The sequence below is a fragment of the Tachypleus tridentatus genome, chromosome 3 (assembly GCF_004210375.1).
Source record: "Tachypleus tridentatus isolate NWPU-2018 chromosome 3, ASM421037v1, whole genome shotgun sequence".
Lineage (NCBI taxonomy): Eukaryota > Metazoa > Arthropoda > Merostomata > Xiphosura > Limulidae > Tachypleus > Tachypleus tridentatus.
The window spans coordinates 15,350,480-15,377,640 of NC_134827.1; the positions used below are offsets into that span (position 1 = coordinate 15,350,480).

Consider the following 27,161-nt stretch of genomic DNA (forward strand, 5'->3'; position numbering starts at 1 on the left):
TCAAGTATTTGTTTATCTATACAAGACAACTGATCAAACGTCAACAGAGAAAACAAATTACAACTGTACTGATCACTGTGTTTTCGACCACTACACGTCTGTCGTCAGCTATCCTCACAAGTGTCAAAGTAATTTTTAACAGACACAGATAATACTGCGGCATTACAACTACCAGTTTTAATCTAGACGATATTTCTGTACACTGGAATGTGTAAAGAAACAAGATTAATTATAGCCTGTTTCCCGAACAATGGAGTTATAGTTCTTGTAAGATACAAAGGTCACTGGCCTTTATCGACAAATACGTTTATATAGCTGAACAAGTACCTGTAAAACAATAACAAATATTTCAGCAACCATCTTTTCATCATGTTGCCACGAGTAAAGATTAAATTCCTCAATGAAGCATCAAATTTAGGTCACCGTATAAAGGCTCTGAGCGTACATACAGTGTACCAGAAAGCTGTCCAAAATACAGCTTGAGGGGTGTATATGCACGTACAGCTGGAGAGGCCTGTCCCACATTGTTCACATATTTCTTTGGCTTCGCTGAGCGTTTATAATAATGTTCGTTAGTTAATGAGCAACGACCGAATGAACAGTATATAAAACTAGAAAGAAACGTCTAAGAAGGTCTAAAGAAACCTTTAAAGCCTATCAACAAAAGATTAAAACAGACAACTGTAAATTAAGCGTGTATTATTTATATAAATCATTTAAAAAAATGCAGTACCTGAGGCACTCCCTTTTGTGTACATATTTGTTTTGAATTTCGCGCAAAGCTACTCGAGGGCTATCTGCGCTTATGAAGATATTTAACAGAATACATTTATAGTGAGATACACAAATTAATTTTTAAAATCTATATTATCAGCGAATAAACAACTGCTTCAAATGTATACGTTTCTGTTCTTTTCTTTCACTAATATTAAAAGCAGTTTTATTAATATAGATTTAAATACTGTTCTCGCTAACAAAAGTAAAATAGAGCTAAAAATACAGATGGTAGAAAAGTTAATAAATTAATTATACGCATATCTTACTTAAAACAATGTTTGTATGAACACTTAATTTTGATAGATGCTTTACGAGTAAGGATTATCATAATTTAAGACACGTGTCTGTTTTTCTTAAGTGACCTATAACCTCTCAACAACTTCTCGATCGCTAATTCAAGAATTTCTTTCCCGTTAACCAAGTACGGGTGCGAAACCACTTAACTTAAATAATTTTTTTGAATTTATCGAGATTTGGTGACATGTCGAGTGTAACGATAATATTGTATGATAATAAACCAACCAAATAACAGCGGAATATTCACATTAATGCTATGTAAGTTGTTACCCCGTTCTTGGAGTCTGTGTTATCAACTTTAACTGCGCCTTGTGCATCAAATGGGCTAACCGGGTAGGTTACCAATAAGGTAATCTATATTTAGGCCACTGCTGAATAGAGATAGAGCAACCAGTCGGCAATAGGTGCCACTTGTACGCAGCCGTTTTTAACCGAATAGTGGAATTGACTATCACAGTGAGACGTTCACAGCTGTATGTTTCAGAATCTTGCGGTCTAAACCTTAGACTTACCACTACGCAGCCAGTCACGCTGATCAGTAGGCCACGCCCGGTCTTGTTTTGTATGAATCGACCGGTCTATATACAGTTTAGAGATAAATTGTTTTCAGATATATTAAAACACTTTTCACACTCAATAAATACCGAAATTAACATTTCACCAAAGTCAGCTCATAACTTCAATAAATTGCTTCGCTCTGTATCTTCCTGATTTGTCATTATGTATGTATGGTTTTAAATAATAAACTCATTTTCCAACGTTCTACATTTTATCAAAAGCTACTGTGGATCACTTCCCAATCGTATAAGGTATTTTCAGAACGTAGTACAAGTTGTCACTATGTAGCAAAAACATACTGCACGATTTTAAAAAAAACAGCAAAAAACGAGAATATACACTCGTCTGATATCATAACTAATGACATAGTTTTACAGTACTCAAGTAAATATTTGTTACAGATGGAAAGAAATAGAAATAATATAATACTGGAAGTTCGATACACCAAACTTCGGCGCGCCATGTTTTTATGTAAAAGAAGAAAAACCTATAAAGAGTCTCCACTAGCAACATGTTGCCACGGTAACCTACAAATGCCTTAAGTCAGTTTTAGCTAGCCTTTTTCCCTTTCTTTTGCTACAATATTATATTTCATCAAATTATCACATTTCACGTAGTCTACAAACGCTGTATCTAGAGTAATAAACTTTTAACCTTGGCGAAAACAAACTTGCTTCACCATACAAGTATGTATGTTTTTGAATTAAGCACAGAGCTACACAATGGGTTATTTGTGCTCTACCAACCACAGGTATCGAAACCCGGTTTTTAGCGGTATGTGCGAGTCCAGAGACATAGCGCTGTGCCACTGGGACGCTCACCATACAAAATAAAATTTATTTATAAGACTGTTACATAAACCATAAAACTTCAACTAATAAAACGTACGTCTGAATTATATTACATTTAATAGTAATGTTAGCAGGTTCAACTTTATCGCGTTTTGCGTTTACTTAAATACTTACATTTTCTAATATTCTTAAACAACGAATCTTAGCAGGTTTAATTTGGAAATGACATATTACATTTGTGTGGATGAATCAAACCTGGTGGTTCATTCAAACAACATGTATTCAACACATTTTCACAAGATTCAAGTTGTTCATATTAGTGTGACATTACTGTTGTTCTTTTGCTCGAGGTAGCAAAGCTGGTTTGTTAAAAAAAAAAAAAAAACAATTCCCTACTCCACGCTCAAACAACGCAGAGAAACTTTATAAATCTAATCGAAATTATTTCTCATTTACGCTGTTTATTAATCATCGAAATTATTTCTCATTTACGCTGTTTATTAATCATCAATCTAATCACAAGTTTAAAGAATGATGACTACACGATTAGTCACCACTAAACGTGATATCTTTTGACCACAGTTTACATATACTTTAGACAAGGGTAAAACACGCACAGCGACAAACACTTTACTAATAAGTTGTTCATATTAGTGTGACATTACTGTTGTTCTTTTGCTCGAGGTAGCAAAGCTGGTTTGTTAAAAAAGAAAAAAAACAATTCCCTACTCCACGCTCAAACAACGCAGAGAAACTTTATAAATCTAATCGAAATTATTTCTCATTTACGCTGTTTATTAATCATCGAAATTATTTCTCATTTACGCTGTTTATTAATCATCAATCTAATCACAAGTTTAAAGAATGATGACTACACGATTAGTCACCACTAAACGTGATATCTTTTGACCACAGTTTACATATACTTTAGACAAGGGTAAGACACGCACAGCGACAAACACTTTACTAATAAGTTGTTCATATTAGTGTGACATTACTGTTGTTCTTTTGCTCGAGGTAGCAAAGCTGGTTTGTTAAAAAAAAAAAAAAAACAATTCCCTACCCACGCTCAAACAACGCAGAGAAACTTTATAAATCTAATCGAAATTATTTCTCATTTACGCTGTTTATTAATCATCGAAATTATTTCTCATTTACGCTGTTTATTAATCATCAATCTAATCACAAGTTTAAAGAATGATGACTACACGATTAGTCACCACTAAACGTGATATCTTTGACCACAGTTTACATATACTTTAGACAAGGGTAAAACACGCACAGCGACAAACACTTTACTAATAAGTTGTTCATATTAGTGTGACATTACTGTTGTTCTTTTGCTCGAGGTAGCAAAGCTGGTTTGTTAAAAAAAGAAAAAAAACAATTCCCTACTCCACGCTCAAACAACGCAGAGAAACTTTATAAATCTAATCGAAATTATTTCTCATTTACGCTGTTTATTAATCATCGAAATTATTTCTCATTTACGCTGTTTATTAATCATCAATCTAATCACAAGTTTAAAGAATGATGACTACACGATTAGTCACCACTAAACGTGATATCTTTTGACCACAGTTTACATATACTTTAGACAAGGGTAAAACACGCACAGCGACAAACACTTTACTAATAAGTTGTTCATATTAGTGTGACATTACTGTTGTTCTTTTGCTCGAGGTAGCAAAGCTGGTTTGTTAAAAAAGGAAAAAAAAACAATTCCCTACTCCACGCTCAAACAACGCAGAGAAACTTTATAAATCTAATCGAAATTATTTCTCATTTACGCTGTTTATTAATCATTAATCTAATCACAAGTTTAAAGAATGATGACTACACGATTAGTCACCACTAAACGTGATATCTTTTGACCACAGTTTACATATACTTTAGACAAGGGTAAAACACGCACAGCGACAAACACTTTACTAATAATCAACGTGTTTGAAAGGCTTCTTTAAAGTAAGGCTTAAAAAGTCAACATAAAATAATCTAAAAACAGCCAGATCTATACATTCTAACCTTTCGAAACGAGTGAACCTGTTTTAAAATATCTTATTTCTGTTATTTAACCTCTTTCCTTTTCTGCACTTTTCAAATCATGCTTTAATTTGATATGTAACATTAAATATTTCAACAATTTCTTTCGCTTGTTCTCTCATTCGTTTCACAAACATTATTGGTTTTTGGTTGTTTCTTTTGCAACCGACAGGTGTGGCCGAAGAAAAAAAATTACCCATCATATCTCATTCACGTGTAAAGCTGCTTTCGTTAACAGTACATACTAAACACAAAATGTTTGTAAATCATAAAATAGGATCATTTAATAACGCCTATAATAGGATTTAACTGTATATACTTAATTTACTGCCATTTTACCGTTCTTGTAAAAATAGTAAAGTATACTTGACACAGGCCTAAATGTTGTAAACGTATAACTGAAGGCATACGACACCGCTATGCACGTGTTTTAATAGTGTACTCCACGATTTTCTTTATATTACTTTGAATTTAAATTTTACGAGATTAGAGGCGGTTGCAAACCATTACATTGTATACAGAAACTGTGTTCGAATTACAACCTTTTCATTAAATCACTTTGTTTCGTTCGTGCAGTTTCTGTATTGTCTATACTAGTAAGTAAATCTCTAAGAACTTCCTATCACAGATTAAAGATGTAATAATTTCACAAGGACTTATTTTACTCGATAATCAGTATCATAAACCATAATAAAATAGTCAATATATTTCTCTAGCAGAGTTATTAACCTGACATTCAAGTTTCAGCATGCTGTTCCTAAAGGTATGTGACTATTACGCAGGTGAACTTATAATCACAGTGACTCGTTTAATTTATTTCTAAATAATTTCCTTGTCTGTCGGTTTCATTAGGAGCAACTGGGTTGATTAGTTTATTTCAGAATTTTCATGCAAAGGGCTATCTGCTCGCAACCGTCCCTAATTCTGACCTACAAGAAAGGCATCTACACATCAGCACCTTCCGCCGACTCTCGGTCTACTCTTATCTTCTTGAATATTTGGGTTTAACCATCACTTTTACAACACATTAATAATCCCATAGAGCGGAGAACGTGTTTACTACAACGTGTTAGAAACTATGAACCTTCCGGTCTGTGGATGCAGACTGCGATTGTTAAGATTTTAACTTGGAAGTGTCAATATGTTGTTGTTCTTCAATATTATTTTTTCATTTAACATGCGAGATTTTCGATCAGTCAACCTGACAGAGGATGTTTCCCATCGCAGTGTGCTCTGTTTCACTAGATATCTTTTACTAGAGCAGTCATCGTTACAAGTCTGACCTTTGATGTGATGCTTTGCTGCTTCCAGTCAAATTTTTTTAAACTCATCCGAAATAAACAAAAACTATGAATCGTAAACTAAACTTAGTTCTATATACACATTAATAACTTGTGTTATAGCCATTGCTCTGCTGTTTTATTTTGCATTTTTTAATTATACAAAACTTCAGGTGAAACTTAAAACTCCAAGTACGAGGCTATATATTATCTACCTCTCGTTACAGAAGCCCTAAAAATTATCGGATAAGTATTTCCTTTCAGAATTCACCGGAAAATAAACCTAGCTTGGGGTGTTGCAGGGTTGATTCCGTGTGAGCTCGCATAAATATCGCTAATGGCAGTCGCCTATTTCTTCTGACAACTGATTCAACTTATGACGAGGATTAAAATACAACGTTTTGTGAGACCTAAAAGCACATAGTGTTAGCAGTGTTTTATCTACCTTCCCGCCATCTTGATAAAGAGAAATTTCACTTTTCAAAGTGCTTTTTGTAATGGGTAGATAGCGAGACAAAAAATCATGCTATTTAGAGTGAATTGTAACTATTTAGGTAACAATAAGTTGTTAAAAAAATAGTAATGAACTTGCTGTTTGGGCTAACCATCAGTAAAACGTAATAGCAAATTGGCTTAAGTTGGTTGGCTGTAATTAAAGACAAAGCTACACAATGGACTATCTGCGTTATGCCTAACGCGGGTATCGAAACCTGGTTTCTAGCATTGTAAGTCCGTTATGCCCCTGGGGGGCAACTGACTGCAGTTAACGTTCACTATAATTATTGATGCATGGTACTTTATTTGAAACAGAAAAAAAAAGTTGATTCCATAACCTTCAGTTACTGATCTATGATCGGTCTCAATGTATAATAACATTTCACCACAGAAGCCCTAAATACGCAACACAATAAAGTTAAAATAATATACATCGTACGAGTAAACACTAAGACTAAGTGGTAAAAAATCGATTTTTCATACTCAGCTTTTCTAAGGTTTTTGTAGGAGATGGTGAACAAATGGTCCCGTTGTTATATTCCTACAACAAATTTTTCACATTAGAAATGAGCCCTAATGAAATGTGAAAAAATTAAAAATAAACGAAATTTCACTAACCAAATTACTTTTATTTCCTGATAATATATGTATTTTAAAGTATACACCTGGCGACATTTTAGTAAATCAGGTATCTTGTGTTAGGTTACACTGAATGACAATGTACCAGAACTTCATTGAGGATGAAACTGAGAATGTATCAAACCACCGCTGTTGAACACAAGTCTTGTGAAAAAACAACATTAGTTCCAATTTCACCTCATTTAATACGAAAACAACTTATTTCTTAAAGATGTGCATTAATATAACGTTAATATTTTAATACATTTATTTTACTTCGTGTGTTCTACCTGATAAGCAGAGTCCCAGGTTCGAATCATGTCGGATCTCAACTTTCAGTTCTTCCGACAAAATTTAACTTTAAAAAACGGTATTCCACTCTTAAACTTCCAATGGAATTTAACTACTATAAAAAAGTAACACATTGATATTGTGCTCTACAGGCCGACTGGCACAGTTTAAGGATGCCATTAATTTCCGTCCTTGACAACCAATGCAACGAAAACCGAATTTTGCAATATTCGAAACGTGATGGTTTAGTTGACTAAAACACCCGCCTAAAACCATTTATGAATGCAAACCCTGACCATTCTCAGTTCTACTAACTTCATAGATGTTTGAAGTCAATACCCACACAAGTGCACAAGAACGTTGTATTGAGATCTTACATTGTGTTCTCTGAGGTGTTTTATTGTGACCAAACTTGTCATTCTGTAAGGTGTTTCACTGTGACCAAACTTGCCATTCTGTAAGGTGTTTCACTGTGACCAAACTTGCTATTCTGTAAGGTGTTTCACTGTGACCAAACTTGCTATTCTGTAAGGTGTTTCACTGTGGCCAAACTTGCTATTCTGTAACGTTTGACGTTGTTATTTAGGTCCATTTTATTTTATCAACCCTAAGAAGTCCTCAAAACATCTAGCATAATACATACAATCAGTTTCGGATCTAATCCTACATCAAGTTGTTTCTTGTGAATAAATTAACAAAAACTTTTCTTCCCCAGTTTTATCTTCAATTAATAAAGAACTTGAGCTGGAGCATGTAAATATTAGACGAAAGAACTCTTCACAAATCACAAAATACAACAGTACCATTTCACGAACATTTGATCAGTTAATCACGTCTGGGACAAACTATAGGCAGACCGGTAATAATAAGAGACGGTTTGAGAAAGCCAGGTGCGTAGCGGATGGTATAATTCGTTTTTAACTAAAACTGCGCATTTCGAGGAGCAGGCGTGTAGATCAAAAAACTTTATCGCACGACACTTTGAAAGGCAACGGTTTTAGATATAATTATTTTGTAATTATGACAAGTTATCGCGTTTATACAACTTCTATAAGAAAATAAACATAAGAAATAATAGTTAATATGTAATAAATTATATACTACTGGTCAGGAAAGTGTCTAATAATAATAATGTTGATGATAAATTAGGGAACTTTGAATGTGATTCCTATACCAGAAGTTTTACCTTTATATCCAATCAGAAACACCTAGAGGCGCTTCAAAAACTTAGCTATTGAGAAATTCGTAACTACTTTCCATTATGTCTTCAAAAAACAACAGAATATTACAGAAGTGTACAGATAAAATAATGACCTTTTTGTGCGTTAAAGATAATCTGAAATGTCCAGAGACCAAATTAGATTTTTAGCAGTTTATCCAGTACCAGGAAGCATCTGTTACAATAGCAGTGTCTGCCAAACTGTTAAGGACAGCGGATGAGGTAGTTAGTTATTAAACTGCCTTGTATGAGAAATAACCCACAACTCCACCCTGCCTACCAAGGTTAAAATCGAGTTTGCGTGGTACACTTGCGCACGTGTGAGATCTTAAATAATCTTTGAGAAAAAAGTGTGACAACTCTTTTACAACAAAGCTATTAACATATTTTCAAAATCAACATTACATGTACATGAATTCCATTCTTTGACTCACTCGACACCCTCGGATGACCAAGAGGAAAAGGTTCTCGTATTTTTACTATTACTTACATATTTCTAAAGCATTAATCTAAACCACTGACAATACTACATCTGTATTATGTATGACCTTTTAATAAACATATTTCTCGAGACTTATACATCACTAAACACAACAGAGGAATTATAAAACTTGTTTCATTCACCCTTAATTCAAATTATGCTGATGTTATCTATATTGTTTTAATCCCATACTCAAACCACACATTTCGATTAACACACACACATATGATCAATTTCTTTTGTTTTTTTGTTTATGAATTTGGCTCAAAGGCACACGAGGGTTATCTGCGCTAGCCGTCACTACTTTAGCAGTATAAGACTAGAGGGATCGCAGGTAGTTATCACCACCCACCACCAATTATTTTACAAACAGTGGGATTGACTGTAACATTATAATGCCCCGTTGCACCAAACATGCTCGCCCTTTCAGTCTTGTGCTGGGCCCGGCATGGCCAGATGGTTAAGGTGATGGTCATGGGCCCAGCAAAAGACTCAGTTATACCAATAAACTTGCAATAGCTCATCATACTAGAAAATAATACCATGTGTGTGTGTGTGTGTGTGTGTGTGTGTGTGTAATTAAATAAATATAAAAACAACAGGAAATAAACCAAAGATAAATAAATAAAGCCTTTACATGTTCCTATCTGATAACATAGCCATCTAAAACACTTAAATTTACTTTCAACATGTTACAATGAGACAAAGATGTCTGGTATATCATAACATTTGTTAAGAAATATCGGGAGAAATTCCCACTATCAAATTCTCATTTTTTTATAAATATATTATTTTGAAGACAAATATAATTAACATTATTCACTATTTGGCCTCATCAATAATGTTTAAAACCTAATTTTCTAGAGCTTAGATTTACTTTCAAGTAACTACAATATACACTATAAACATTATGAGAAATAAAAATAGTTTTGTACCACATACAGAAAACTCAGAACATGGAAAAAAAGCATGTGCTTATTTCTTAACCAAATATACATGGATCGGCCCAATTCCAGAAGGAATGTTAAAGATAATTCTAAATTGACTAGATGTACCTACATGGTATGTAATAAGCTTTTAATAAAATATGCAAGTTCATTATATGCAAAAGAAAAACCAAAACAAAACTGATGTGTTACAACAGTATTTGTATCCAAGATATGTCTGTAAATTGCCAGTCTCACTCAGACAAGTTGGACTGCAAGGTAATGTTCAAGTGAAGAACAAAAATACCTTTGTTCATCATACATTTTGTATATTGCACTTTTGTATTTTTTAAAAATTCAAAATGCCTATCTGCAGATTTTTCCAGTTGCTTCCTATATTGTATCTGGTATTTACTCTCCTTTACCACTAAATGTTGCAGGCCATGGGGGCATTATAATGTGATGATCAATCCCACTATTTACTAGTAAAAGAGTAGCCCAAGAGTTGGCAGTGGGTGATGATGACTAGCTGCCTTCCCTCTAGTCTTACACTGCTAAATTAGGGAAGGCTAGCACAGATAGCCCTCGTGTAGCTTTGCACAAAATTAAAAAAAACAAACAAACTGTTGCTAAATCAGCAATGTGAGCATAGTCAGTATCTTATAACAGACATCAAATACATAATACCATGTTAAATTACACTGTGTAAAAAAATTATGTAAAGCACACTTTGATTCCAACCTGCACGCATAGAAATCCAATGAAAATATAACAATGTAACATATATTTCAAATCAGAATTATGCTTCTAACTAATTAAAGCAATTCTTATTACATATACCAATGAAGTTTATATTTAGTCTGAACTTCTTCTAACAACAAAACTACAGTTCTGAACTCTTGCTCTACTATTTCTTAAATTGCAAGTAACCAAGATTTTCAGTTTTTTACTGGCTTCTAACATCACCAGCCACACTGTCCTAGAAAATGAAAAATGTCCCAACAAGTAGTATTCTTTAAACTCCTAAATATTTAGCATCTATTTCATAGAAAACATGAGAATATACTAACAGAAATATTCATAATTAGTGACAAAACTGTTGTAACATAGAAGTCTTGTTCTTTAGATAAAACAAGTTTCTTAAAGTGCACAGACACAAAAATTTAAATATTTGTGAGTAAATTCAAAGTATTTTTCTGTTTGATTTGTGGTTTGTATCATAATTACATGTCAGAAGTTTAAGGGTACTTAAAACAGAAACATATCAGAGCTAAGACAAAGATATACAAAAAACTTTCTTTGCAGGTGCAGCTTTATGTTACAAGATTCTTCATTAAAAACAGAGGAACTAGCAATAAAACTATTTGCTCTATAAACAACTATACTAACTGAAACTCCAATGTTCAAAAAACCTATACTTTTTTTATTTTGAAGCTGTTTGTTTTTTAATTTTGTACTAAGCTACATGAGGGCTATTTGCACTAGCCATTCCTAATGTAGCAGTGTAAGACTAGAGGGAAAGCAGCTAGTCATCACCACCCACTGCCAATCTTGGGCCACTCTTTTACCAATGACTTGTGGGATTAACCATCACATTATAATACCTGCACAGCTGAAAGAGCAAGTATGTTTGGTGTGACTGGGATTCCAATCCACGACCCTCAGATTACGAGTCGAACACCTTAACCCATCTGGCCATGCCTGGCCATTTTTAAAGCTGAGCTGATAGAAAAATTAATCAGGATGGCAGGAAATCTGAAGTAATGAAACAGCTGTGAAACTTTCAAATGATATATTAGTACACATTCATTCTTCATGGATTTTATTTCATCCTCAAGTTATTGTAATTAGTTTAGATTATAGCAACATAATTATTAGCTATAGAACACACCTCTGTAATAGAAATTCTCCATTAGAAATAAAGCAATAATGAAAAATTAACAAGCTGATTTTAAGTTAATTTACAGCTCATTATTCAAATATATTTTCAATAAAACATATTAAAAGATTAATGTAATATTTGTGTCTGCTGCTTTTAATGCAAGATAAAATCTACAAATACACAATCATGAGAAAGCATATTGTTATATATGAACCCAGTATATCTAATATTCAAGACTATTAGAACTAATGGTTTCAAATGATTACTAAGTTTTCAGTATTTAAACTGTAACTTTACAGCACTGGATAGGCAAAACAATATAATCATGCAAATTACACTAACACAAATACAAGTATGAGCTACAGAAGAAAAAAAACAACATTATTCTATTAAATGTATACACCTATACCTACAGTGTATGAAATGAATACATTCAAGTCCTTCTTGAGTATTAACACAAGTAGCAATGTTCTGGAACAACATGGGACCTATTGGTCCATCTCAGCTGTTTCATACTCTAAATTAAATAAAAACAATCTTAAAGCCAGTCCTTATTATTCATATACTTAAGTGTTTTCCTTAAACTCACTTAAATTAACTGCCTCTACAACATTCGAAGGCAACCCATTCTGAGGGCCAACTACACTTTAAAATAATGAAGATAACTCCTACCCTCTCAAAATTTTTACTTGTGTTCCCTAGTCATACTATTCTCACTGTTAAATATGGAAAAAGATAAAGCATCAACACCATCAGTTGTATTTACAATCTGAAACACCTCAATTACATCCTCCTTCAAGAAAAAAAATGGAGATTTTAGTCTCTCCTCTTGAGACAACCTCTTCATTACAGGCACCATCCAACAAACTGTTTTCTGAACCATTTCTAACAATTCAATGCATTTCATGAGGTAAGGAGCCCAAGACTGAACAGAAAACTCCAAATATGGACTAACCAGTTACCTGTACAATGAAAATTTAACCTCTTCAGACTTATATCCAATATTTCTGTAGATACAACCAAAATCCTTATTTGCCCTACTACTAGCAACAGTGCATTACTTGGATGGCTTTAGAGACTGACTATTACATCAAGATACATTTCCTTCATAACACCATTTATGTTATTCCAATTCAAAATATACATATAATTCAAATTATGATAACCCACATGCTGTATCTTACATTAATTATAATTAAAACCCATCTACTACTTATTTGCCCAACTCACTAAACAATCTAGATTCTTTTGTAAATCAGCAGCATCCTCTTTTCACAGCTAGCAACACTCAAGACCTTAATATCATCTGCAAATTTAAGTAATTTATTGACTGTTCTTTTAAGTCATTGATGTAAAGAGCAAAGGTCCTAAGATGGAGCCCTGAGATGCTCCTCTTGTTACATAAATCCAGTATGATTGACCTCCAGTTGTGACAGCCCCATGCATTCTTCCATCCAGCCACTCCTCTATTCAATTTGTTAACTTATCACCACACCTATAAAGATAATTTTTAGAAGTCTTTTATTTGGCATCTTGTCAAGTGCTTTCTAAAAATCCAGATACATCACATCTACATTCTTACCTGAACTACATAAGCAGTAACCTTTTCAAAGAACGTCAACAAATGATGCACACAAGATGCTAATCATGGAAATAATGAACAGTTCCAAACACCACTCAATATACAGCACATACAGCATTTACCAGTAGTAACTATGCGTGTACGTCAAAACTTGAAAATGGCAGTCAAGTACATATTCTCTGAATTATTGGTCATACATATATATAGTATAAAAAAACCTTAAATACATACTGCAATGCTTACTAACCTTTCACACATACTACAACGAATTACAAGCAAAACCTGAAATTATTTGCCAGTTACACGTGTGTTTTATGTACAAACATACAACAACCATATAGAGGAATTACTAGACATATGCATATACAACAACTTACATCAGTCACATACATAAACACTATTGTATCAAAACCATATCTACACAGATAAAATAGTCATAGACAACATTTTTCAATTATGAAAAATATTTTGTGTCTAAATTACCAAAGGAAAAAGCATTTTATTTTTTTGTAACGGTCTTTCTCAGTGTAGGTTTTTGAGAGTAGACAATGTCAAGAGAGGTTTTTGTTTTAAAACAATCAGTCGAAATGCAGTTTCAGTAGAGCCAAAGCTTACACAGCAGAAAAGAAGTTAAAAACTAGCTCATAGGAACTAGCTAATGATAACTGTGAAAAAGAAGAGCTAAAGCTAGCCTTAATAATTTACTGTGGTAAGAAGTAGAACAAATTGTATAGTTCTTTCTTTTCTCCAAGTATGGGTACTTGTGTCAAACAGACTTATCCACATGCTGATAAAAACTGGGAACAAGATATTGAGCCTGAAGTTTTGTACACTGTAAGAGAGAAAGGTATACGTAATTAGACAGATAGCTTAGTGTCATGGGTTGAGTCAAACAACAGCACATCATTCCCAGTTATCAGTGTGATAAGCTCCTGTAAATAAAACTTTCATTAAGAAATGATTACATGTAGTTCAGAGATTTTTTATATTTCCCAAGCAGTGAAGAAAAAATTAGTACTTTAGAATATCACATGAAAATACAAAACTGACTGCATGTTATATAAATAGCCTTGCAAGTGAAACACATTTAGAAATAAAATCAACATCAGGTAAAACCTTACTATTTCCTGTATGAAACTACAGTATGTCACTAGCAATAGCCTACAGATTCAAAATACACCTTTCTATACCATATATGCTAGTCAGCTAATATGTTTATCTTGTAAATACTTTTATTTGGAAAATTTTGATACAATTCTAGACAATCTTGTTATTACAGATGGGGTAGAGACGGACAGAAACTTAACAATTCAACTTCAAGTGTGGTTATACTATAACCAATGTACTAAGGTTGATCAGGCAGGATACAAAAACTAATCAAAGATTGGTCACTTATCTAAAGTTGTTTAAACACACAGATAAACTGAATGCACTCATTAGAACAAGACATTTAATTTCACATATACTCATACCAGACCCCACAGATTTGTGTAAATTATCCCAGAAATTAAAGTCAATACATACATCATTATGGTTTGTGTGATAAACTGCATCCATTTGACCAAAAATTGGATTTTTATAGAATCCCAATTCCTGTTATATTTTGCCTCATTCCTTTAGAAAATGGTTCAAGACATGGAAACAGAAAAAGGTTTCCTTTGTCTACATTATATACTAACTAGAAGGACATTTCTGCTCATAATATTTTGGCAGGAAGTTTATGGAGTATCCCATTCCCCCAAATACAGTTTTGCTTACTTGATTCAGACTTGAAAGCCTGAGGTGATCCATAGGTCCAGATAAAATCAGCACCTAGCATTTTGAATTATATATAATCAAGGGTACATTTCATCAGTATACCTAACTACCTTGTACCAGCAAATGACTTAAAAGGCAATACTGTATATTTAATAGCAGTTCAAGTATTTTGTACCAGTATCATATGATAAATAATAAAGTTAGTACTAAAATACAACTTTTACCACACTTGCACTGAAATTATCAAAAGTTTTAAAGGATAGCATATATATATGTGTGTGACATCCAGTTTCATGTTTCAGTTAAAGATGGGGAACAAGCAACAAAAGATGAGATTATACAAAAGTTATGACAGAGTCAGAGATGTTTACTGAATGGCCAACAGACCCTCTTGTCAGTCAATGTTTTTATTTTACTATTTTCTCTTAGTCACACAGAACCTTGCAAATCAAACACACAATATCTTTAAAGCGTGATATATTCATTAACTGCAGCAAACCCTAAGACATTTACATTTCTACCTTTGCTGTACGTCAACATCTGTTAACAGATACTGAGAAACATAATACATAACAAAGAACCATTTGGTTCTTCAGGAATGTCTAACAACCTTTGAAAAAAGTAAAGACTCAAATACATCCTTTATTTTTCAGAAAATTAGTTATTAGCTCTTTAACTGATAAAGTAGTGATCTCCATTATTATTAATGTCAATTCATTTTATAAGCCTGTTACTCTATTAGAAAAATAACACTATATTAACTAGAACCTAATGCACCTTTTCCAAATCTTCAACTTGTCTCCTCTCAACCTATTATTTCAGAATACTCAACAAAATATTAAAAGCTTCCACCATGTTAATCCTCAATATAATCTTGTAAATGTCACTACAATCTCCTTTCACTTCTTTTCTTCAGAGAAACTACAATGAGATAACATTACCTGTCCCTTTAAAATAACTCTTCATTCATGAGGATCATCCTGGCAGCTTTCCTCTAAACTGTTTTCCAAGAATTCAATATTTTAAATAAAGTCAAAACAGTAAAGAATTCTAAATGAGGCCTAACTAATGACTTGCAAAGGAATAATTACCTCTTTTGACTTGAATATATAAAAAGTGTATATATAAATACACCCTAAAATTATATTTCATTTACTTTTAGCAGCATTTTAATAGCTTGCATGACTTACTAAGTACTATATTTTTTTTTCATTCACACTAACGACAAGGTTTTAATGTTTCAATAGCTTGCATAACTTACTATGTACATTTTTTACCCAGTCACACTAATGACTAGGTTTTAATAGCTTGCATGACTTACCAAGTACCACATTTTTATTCAATCACAGTAATGACTAGGTTTCCATCTATATTCACTAATATTAAAGATAAATATGAAATCCAAATTACAATAACCCAGATGCATTACCATTTACTGACTATAATTACATCATTTACAAAATATTACCCGACTTTCCAACATATCCAAGTCATTAGCCCAGCATCCCCAGTATAAATAAACACATAAGAGCTAAATGACATCAGTAAACATTACAATTTATCAGTTTTGCCCCTGCTAGTATGGTTAATGTAAATATAAAAATTCAAAGATTCAAGAACTGATCCTTAAGGCACTCAACTAGTAACTAGGGTCCAGTTTTACCAACTCTGTTAACAGTCTTTGCTTTCTCCCATCCAACCACTCTACAATCAAATTCACTAGTCATTTCTCCAACTCCTTCTAATGGCACATTTATTTAGAAATAAAATATAATACTGTGTTTCTCCAAAAATAAGACAGGGCTTATATTAATTTTCACTCCAAAATATGACACTAGGGCTTATTTTCGGGGGATGCCTCATTTTGATATATTAAAAAAATGAAGTTACAAAGTAAAACTATTAAACTAACCATTTAAAATAAACTATTAAACTAACTGATTAATACTTAAATAAACTAATTAACTAACTATTAAACTAATTAATAAATTAATTTTTTTTATTTCTTTCCTCTTCCTGCCACTCTTAACTAGGGCTTATTTTAAGGGTAGGGCTTATATTAAAACTATCCCCAAAAATCACACTAGGTCTTATTTTATGGGTAGGTCTTATTATCGGAGAAACACGGTATTAGTACAGCAAGATTTGCCTTTGATAAATCTACATTGGCTTTATTTTCACTAACTGTTCTTAGATTTTTTTTTATTAGGCCCTGAAAAGTTTCCCACTATACAACTGGCATAGTACCGTTAGTAGCAAATGTCAACCCAAGCAACATCATCTGTTGAAGTTTATAGCAATAATTTATTTAAGAAATTAATAACAGCTTTCACTGAATAGTATCAAAGTAACAATTATATAATGAAAAGTTGTTTCCAGAATCCCTCATGAAAATTACACCTATACTCATTAGCACTGGTTATGGGTAGATTTAATGTGGATGACGTATTATAACACATCCTTCATTTTCACTCGTGGGTTCTTAGAATGTATTTTGGAATAGATACTAAAATTGTTTCCCCTCTTATTTTTTAAAACCAAAGTTATGCCACTATTAAGGTGAGCTTCAGTCCAATACAGGCATATCAAGCTGCCTGCCACATACAACATATCTATTTCAAATTACCAAGATCACAATATGCAGATGAACTTCTTGTCCCACCTTACAGATGTAGCTCTCTCAAACACATCCTTATACCTAGTGGGCATTTATAATTTATCTAAATACTTATTAGAAGTGTCATATCTCATAGGTTGGTAACAACGTTGAGAGTGCATGGCTTATTCAACGGGAAAGAGGAAAATATGCCTATTGTACTTTTTTACCAAATTTCTATTCAATAAATCAAAACTGAGAAGAATGTGTACGCACAAATTCATTGTAATGTAAATAAATGTAAACTTATTTTGTATAAGAGACTTCAATAATAGAAACACAAACTGAATCAATACAGCTATTACTCCACAAAGAGTTTACCTATACACCGGAATACTGTTTTCAATCTCTGTGTTTTTAATAATCTACTAGATAAAACACTACACAAGACCATGTATCTAGTTCTGAGGAGGGTATGATAAGAACTTAAGTACACATGATCATAATAGTTCGCTTTGATGTTTATAGCAAAGCTAGGTATAAACAAGTGTTACGTATCTTATTTCAGAAAGGTTGGTTTTCAGAAACTAATTTTACTAAATAAACTGGCTTAATAGCAAACATGTAAATAATAACAGTTGGGTGTTTCTCAGTAGATCTATTAAGTCTCTTAAGAAGGATTGTACTTAAATTTTTTATAAGTAAACCTGACACAAAATCCTATGTGGTTGGTTAGAAAGTTAAATTTTTAATAAAATAAGAAACATAAGAGTTTTAAAGAATATAAAAATCATTGGTAAAATTAAGGTGTTGTCGAGTGCCACAAAGAAACAAAAAACAGGTGAAGGAAATCACAGATGAGGCTTAAAGGAACTATGAAAGACAGTTTGTGTTAAATGTTATTTCAGATATACAGGGTTTTTATGCTTGTTAATAAAAAAGTGAGTCAAAAAGTTTAGACTTTCTAAAAATTTTAAATGGGAAATTTACTGTGGAGAAAGGATATTTAAATAAAATCTTGTAACTGTTTGTTAGTTTATATATAAAATGATGATGGTGATATTCAATCTCTTTAATACATTTAGTGGACAAAAAAGAACTCGGATAATATTTTTATTAAAGAAAATAATGTTTTGGAAAAGTATGGAAATCTAACTGATTCTAAACTTCCTAGCCTTGGTGACATTCACTTCAAGACCTTTTGGTGTAAATAACACTATGTAACAAAATTTTTAGTTTTCTTGTTCCTGAACAGAAAGTGTTATTTCCCAATTGCTTATGCCTAAAGTAAATGGAAAAAACCTATTTTATTTTTCTCTTCAAACTTTGCTTTTTTTGACCTGGAAGCATATAATGAAAACATGATGGGAGACTATGTTTGGGGGCTGATACGTGAAAGTGATTTACACTACAGTTGCAAATTTCGAAAAAATACTCACTTTTAAACATTTTATTCATTTTATACAACTTTAGTATAAATACATGTAAATCTCGATTCATACGTTGTTTTATTCAGATCTTATGTAAATAAAAATGTGCAAATCTGCCTGTTTTTACATAAAAAATAGGTTCATTTCTAAATTTCATTATCCAGATCACAAAAGCAAAGTCTGAAAGGTATAATGGCCATTTTCTGTACTTTAACAACATAAGCAATTAAGAAATAACACATACTATCCAGGAACAAAATTTGTGTTATATAGTATAATCAATTGAAAAGGATTTAAAAGGAAAGTTTTCCCACAAGTCTTTAAACACACATTAAATTCCTGACCATTTGAAAGTCAAAGTGTTGGTGTTTTTGTTTGAAAAAACAAAGAAACTTAGCAAGACCCAGAAAAGCTAAATCCATTTGCAACATCACTTGGGAAAGCACTCATAAGGTTAGAATTTGATTAAAGGCTCTAACAGTAAGTTTTTTCTCATCCTATTAATTTTTATATAACACTTTTTGTTTGCCTGGATTAGGGTACCCTTGTTAATGTTGTGTACAGAGGGCTTTCAATATAGCTCTTCCCAACAACTTAATTACACAGATTCTTATGTAGAAAACCTTAAAACATTTGAATTACAAACTCTCTCAAAGACAGAAAGCAGAGGGTTTCAATATATGGGCACAATTCTGAACGGAAAAATGTGACTACTGAATAGTTCAAACCCTCAATGGTCTTTCCTGCAAATTTTTGACATTATTTACATAATATACACTACTATAATTACTGAAATCCACAAATTTCTATAGTATAAAGGAATCACACTCGTATTAGGAATATACAGAAAAATCAAACTTAATTACATAAAAGATTTTAAATATATACTTGTGCCTTGAAAGAGTGTTTCACAGGAAAAGGAATCTTAACATAAGCAGAAAAATTTATTTTGAGTTAAAGATCTCATATTTTCCTTTAGGTGTGTGTGTATTACTCTACTAATACACCTATGTTGTAAACAGAGGAAATGTTTGAAATTTCCTGGTTGATAGTTTCACTGATTACGTGAGTGTGTTTAAATGTATTTTTTTCATGATGTCAACATATCACACGTGATATTAATATTTCTTTAACCCTCCACCAGATAATATTTATTTAATCAGTACTATATCTGTGATCACAGTCAGTTATAAACAATTTTATTTCTTTGTTACAATTTATTACCTACTTTACAATGTTTTAATTTCAAATATTCCACGTAAACTTAACATTACACTTTACACATAACTCACACTGTACAGGGGAATACCACGTGTCATAGAAACTGTTGGATGATAATTAAATACTGACTAGTATATATGGACGTCAATGCCTAATTGTTTCATGGCTATATGTTTATAAATGTATGTCTATATAAACATACACCATTTGAAACTGAAACCACAACATCTAGAAATTGAGAAAACAAATGTTTAAGATTACATGAAGAACAGCAAACCTTTTGAATACTTTGGTGAACTGTTACACAGGTCTATGTAGTTACGTGTCACTAACTGTCAACTTAAATCCAAGATGGTAATAGATACTAACATATTTTCCCATTTGATAAGATGGGTCTGCCCTTACATAAGTTGGCACTGACAGGTGTTACACAAGTAAATAGATATTTCTATACATATTTCTGAACAAACAAAAAATATGATGTACCTTGAACAGCTTGACAAGATAATGTGAGTGATAATAAAGTCTTTAAAATCTCTTTCCTTATTAATTTGAAAGTTTTAGTTTAACTTCTCACAACAGAAATCATTAACATTGAAATCTCAACCTATCAGTTACAATATCACTCTTGAAACCTTTTGTCTTTCCAATGATTGTTCAATACTTAGTACACAAAAAATCATCTTTCACATCATGTAAGATAATGAAGTTTTACAAGTAGCTGTAAGATGCATTGCCGTTGAATGCCAGCTTGCTTAAGAGTTAGTAATATGCAAAACAAAACAAGTGAAATTATGATGAACAATTTATTGTATTCATACACACACAAAAAACTTAATGCAATTAGCTCAAAAATTAATCTGCCAAACTGGAAAGATTATAATTTCCAAAAGACACATTCTGGTAAGCATAACATTCACCAAAATCAAGAAAACTATGTGTGCAAGTAAAATAAACTGGTTCCAGAAAAAGAAAGAAAGAAGGATACAGAGACAAGTTTGACTGATAATGTTGTTCATTATTGCTTAACAAACTCAAATGAATTTTATATATCACTGACCCTTTGCTTTTAACAGAAAATCACAACATACTTTTTAAGTTTATGGCTGGAAAATTATCCTACTTATGTTCCCTTGGTTGTTGTTGTTTGTTTTGGTTTTTTTTTTTAATGAGTAAAAGTCACGCATTTATGCATATACAAATATATGTAAGGATGGCTGGATGCACATGATGTAATACTTAAATGGTACTCTACAGTCTGTAACCCCCCCTATCTCAAGCATAACAGTAGCACTGAAAATTCCTTAGTTTTTGGTAACATTCTGAAACACAATCCCGATTGATTAGTTGTAAACCATTAAACAGCAAACTAATAGATATTTACTCAATACTGATTATGATTTAAACAAAATTAAAACATTAATATTTGTAATTTTGCAGGTTTCAAATTAAACATCTTATAACCAAACATTTGAGTCGTAATCAAGCACACAACTGGTGACTAAGCTTTATAATTTCCATTATGCCTTTAATATTAAATTTTGATTATTTCAATACTTGTTTATTATAATATTATATAAACCTACCTTTCCTGTCGCTTTTTTATACCGTGTGATAGCTAAGTCCATCAAGTCTCGAACCAAGATTTCTCCATTACCACATGGCACTATCACTCTAATATTACCAAAATTAACAGTTACCTTCATTTTTGGCAAAGTTACCCTTTAGTTTCTTTTAGCAATCTGTAAATGATACTTGGTCTCTTGCAGAAATACGAGTACTTTATTATTGGCTCATAGGAAAGGTTTAGAAAATCCAATTTGTAATTAGTTTTTCACTTGTCTTTTTAATTACGTGTCTATTAATCATTAATGTATTATGATAAAGATTTTCAACTGTATCAGAACAGTGAAAAACATAATGCTGATACTACAATCATATTCTATGTAATAACACTTCTTTGCAGTCGGTGGTGGGCCGAGTTTTAAATTCAACACAGATGAGGCATCATTTACCTGTCTGAAAACTGAACAGTAACACCGGTAAGTTTGTCAACAACTTAAGTCATTGTCTACCTTTCACAAAGTTCAGGTTACAAATCACAAATTAGCGAAAAGGTTTAAATAAATCATTCAAACCAAGTTTACTGTTTATATCTTAATCAAATATCCGCAATTTTCAGGTTCACCTATCATTGAGTAAAACTGAATTCCTCCAAGGTAACTTTAAATATTGTACCTTTTTTTTCTTTTTCATCATTAATGTAGAAATTCTAAGGTCATTTCTAAAATGAGTGATGATACGAATACTATCATTCCATAAAACTTAAAAGAAAAAACTTGGAAACACATTCAACTTTAATTTTTAGGCCTAACTTTTGATTACGTTTACTAACGTTCCGTGTCAAAGCTTAGAACGAGCACACCTGAATCGTGTAACCAACGAAAGCCATGCGGCAGGTGATCATTAGTCTTCCAGGCTTGATAAGTTGATACTACCCTACGTTATAGATTCAAAAGACTTTTTGTAATTTTAACTTTCAAAAAATATGGACGTTTAACCTTTAAACACGAAAAATAAAATCGTATGAAAAACAACAGTAAATTACAGTAGCTACCAAACGTCAATTTTTAACGCAAACTACAGAGCAAATTCGGCTAGGAAAACATGAATCAGTAAAACAACATTAACTGAGCTCACTCCAAGCCATGAGACTGAAAACGCGCCTGACCTCACCATGGGCCGTTCGTGTTACAAACTGGTGGTTGATTGGTAGAAGCTACACAATCCACCTGCCTGTCTGATCCAATTGTAAGCGTCGGCTCTTCAAAAAGAGACAGATGGCGACCGATTTGAAATACTGGCGACAGACAGCTGGAATATGGATATTCGCTAGTGAAAATAACTGTCTCATTCTTGTGAGTTGTAAAATACCGACAGAAACAATAACTTGGGTTAAAAAAATAAAGCAGATAGCACTATCTTTGTCTTTTTTAAGTTACTTAAATGGTTTTACAAAGTAGAACATCTTATCGAAAAAAAAAACAGGCCGAAAGACCAATGTTTTGCTTATTTTATAATACAAGTTTCGAAAGGTTAAAATCTAATATATACGAGATTTTCATAAAACTTAGATCATTTTTCAAGGAAGCAGAATTTTAAAAGAAGTATTCTACTTATAAGGATTATTTACCTATTTATTCTCAAGTACTTATTTGTTTTGTTTTGGAATTTCGCACAAAGCTACTCGAGGGCTATCTCTGCTAGCCGTCCCTAATTTAGCAGTGTAAGACTAGAGGGAAGGCAGCTAGTCATCACCACCCACCGCCAACTCTTGGACTACTCTTTTACCAACGAATAATGGGATTGACCGTTACATTATATGCCCCAACGGCTGGGAGGGCGAGCATGTTTAGCGCGATGCGGGCGCGAACCCGCGACCCTCGGACTACGAGTCGCACGCCTTACGCGCTTGGCCATGCTTAAGTACTTATATGTTAATTAGTTGTATCAAGCGATGGTACAATTGCAAACTTTCATAATTTGTTTTCTACTATAACTATCTTTCCTAGTATTAAAATATCAAACAGGCGTATGTGATCAACATGATTTATGTAAGCCTCTTCTGATTGTGGTAAATAATATATCTGTGATTTTGGGTAAAAAGTAGCCTAATAGTTAACAATAATTGTTAAAACTTAAAAACCACAGAAACGCGTGGTTTGTATCCAAAAGTGCTGAGACATGCACAAAGAGAGCAAGCAGAGGAACAGCTGCCAATAACTGCTTTATGTATATATATACATATGTAATGTGTGTTTAACATGCCTTTCAAGAGCGGTAACATTTTAATTTCTGTGCACAACCCTGTAAAAGTGGCTTAATGTAACAACCATAGCAATATAATGAAGATATGTTGGTACTACAAATATGTAGTACAAAGATAAATAAAATCACAGTATCAGTTTTAACAATATAAACTTCTCGTGTTTATTGGGAAAAATCAATATTTGCTTATAGTTCTTGAATCTAGCAAACAACGACGCAAGTCTTTTCGATACAATCTTGTTTGCATATGCCATGAGACGTTAAACTTTACTGAGGTAATTGCGAAACGTTAACTGTAAAGCATAAATAATCATTAAGTTTAACATATCTAATGAGCATTTATGTTTGCCACACTTACATAAAACTGACGGTTCAACAAGTTTTGTTTGTTTGTTGAATTTCGTGCAAAGCTGCACGAGGTTTGGTTTGAATTTCGCGCAAAGCTACACGAGGGCTATCTGCGCTAGCTGTCCCTAATTTAGCAGTATAAGACTAGAGGGAAGGCAACTAATCATCACCACCCACCGCCAACTCTTGGGCTACTCTTTTACCAACGAATAGTGGGATTGATCGTAACATTATAACGTTTCCACGGCTGAAATGGTGAGTATCTTTGGTTCGACGGGAAGTCAAACCTGCAACTCTCAGATTACGAGACGAGTGCCTTGACCACCTGGCCATGCCGGACCTGACGGTTCAAAGAGATGGTGTTCCAAACAATTCCAGAGAGTAGGGAAAGAAGAATTATTTTAAAATACAACATTTTGTCACCTAGCAGCGAATTTCATCTTTCCTACAGTTTACCATCGCATTCTTCTTCATTAGTATTTTACCACTGGTTCGAGAGTTTAATTTTAAAGCGATTCGAGCATGACAAGTAACTTTCTGTAAATGTTAAAATAAAAATTAAATATTAATATTAAAGGGTATGTGGTTAAAGGCATATTAGGGTGGTTCTAAGAATTTTGGTAGGAGGCCCCCCAGGTCATTAAATCATTTGAAAAATTACCCATCTTTATTAAATTTATTGGTATCTTTGTTGGGTATTTCCAACCACCCTCTCTTTCAGAGTTATAATTAGTTAGGTTTTCACACCAAAACAGTTGTTTAAGTATATTATGATACAAGTAGCATCTTGACCACAATTATATTTGTCACATTTAAACTGATGAATGATGGTATTTGGTAAAATGCTTCTTTAACATTGTACATGGCTTGTATAGTAGTCACACGTCCTAACAAAACATCTAATATTAGAAATACATACAAATGTTCCCCCTTTCTGCCATAGGGACATTACAATGTGGTAATCAATACCGCTTTTCGTTGGTAAAAAAGTAGCTCAAGAACTGGCAGTGAGAAGTATTCATGAGGTCCTAAATCTAAATTAGGAACGGCTAGTGCAGATAGTCCTCAAGTAGCTTTGCAAAGTAGTCAACAAACAAACATATAAAACCTATGTGTACTGTAATCTTCCTTGCCCAGAGATAAAACACAAATGTGATCTTCACAATCGCCAATGTGTAAGTAGGCTTAGACTGTATACATTATCTTTACGTTTCTGAGATACAATTTTGGTTTGTTTGTTTATTTTAATGTTTTGTTATTAATATAGTGAAGTTTAAGAATCAATTTCTTCGTTAATAAAGTTTGCCCTCAATGAAACAGTGTTATCACATATCGAGCTTTTGTTATATCCGTTAAGTTGACAACCAACATAAAAACGTTCAGGATCTCAATTAACTGAAGTAACAATTAAAATACAGCGTTGAGCATTTTGCATTAAAATGATTTTAAAGCCTCACCACGTCGTTACAATCCATGCCGCCACATCTGACAACCGTTTATCTTGACAATAGCTCTACAGCGTAGCTTCACTTAGGTATAAATTCTAAATACCCAATCTAAATACATTTTGATGATATAAGTATTTTGAATATTCTTACTGGGAAAGATTGTTATACACCTGTGTCTGTTTTTAACTTTCGCTTAAAGCTATGTATAGGCAAGCTGTGCTTAGCTGTCTTCTATTTCTCCAATGCTTAACCACTTACCAGATTTAAGTCAGTCTATTATAGACATTTGCTAAACTTCCTTTCTTTATTCAGAAACCTTCCATTAAGATATTAATTACATAAACCATGCGATTATATCATTTCTCGCTACTTCAGTTAATACTTATAACATTTGGGTTCATATATGTTGTGCTATTAATTATATTCTATCATATTAATATTTTTAAACACTCATGCCACCTGGTTGGAGGGAAGGAAGTATCGATTCCCCGCGGTGAACGAGGTGCCGATAACTCAATGTGTAGTTTTTGCTACAAAACAAACTGAACATTCTTTACTACTGCCACCTATATTAAAAAGTGACAATCACGATGTTTCGTTTCCAAAGGGTTGACCAATAACAGTATAGAACCAAATATACATTTTCGCAAGTGTGAAAATAACAAATATACCATAAGCTATTTTCAGAACAAGAATTTCATTGAAATACAATGCTTTGAATTGTTACTCACGCACACATAGACCCACGCATGCGTACATTCAAAAATATGTACCTATGATGCTTTTAAAACTCATATGATAAGGAAAGTTTGGTTTGAATTTCGCGCAAAGCTACGCGAAGGGCATCTACGCTGGACGTTTCTAATTTAACATTGTATGATTAGCGGGAAGGCAGTTCGTAGTCACAACCCACCGCCAACTCTTGGGCTACTCTTTTATCAACGAATAATAGTGAGATTGACCGTTACTTCATAACACCCTCGGTTGAAAGGGCGAGCATTATTTGGTGTGACGGAGATTAGAACTCGCGACCTTCAAATTTTAAAGACGAGCGCCCTAACACAGGAAAGACGACAAACAATCTTTCAGAAATGTACCATCCTATTGCCATGATAATTGTTTGTTGTAACACATTATTCTTGTTGTTTTGTATCAGTTGCAAGTTAATTTTCAGTATATTCCTCTCCCCCCCGTGGCACTGTGGTGTGTCTGCGGTCCTCTACTGCTAGCAACCGGTTTCTGATAGTCGTGGTGGGCAGAGCACAGACAGCCCTTTGTGTAGCTTTCTGCTT

At 32.9% G+C, this 27,161-nt stretch overlaps 1 protein-coding gene across 5 annotated transcripts in view; it reads right to left on the reverse strand.

Annotated features, from left to right (window-relative positions):
- Window positions 1–22,972, reverse strand: part of LOC143246409 (partitioning defective 3 homolog) — a 122,426-nt gene extending 99,454 nt beyond the window's left edge. For 3 of the 5 annotated variants that reach the window (XM_076493068.1, XM_076493065.1, XM_076493062.1), the window contains exon 1: window positions 21,832–22,972. In XM_076493068.1, the coding sequence (XP_076349183.1) occupies window positions 21,832–21,951 (120 nt within the window). In that variant the 5' untranslated portion in view covers window positions 21,952–22,972. The remainder of the gene's footprint in view (window positions 1–21,831) is intronic. The other 2 variants (XM_076493067.1, XM_076493064.1) reach the window with 1 other exon arrangement.
- Window positions 22,973–27,161: the final 4,189 nt, after the last annotated feature.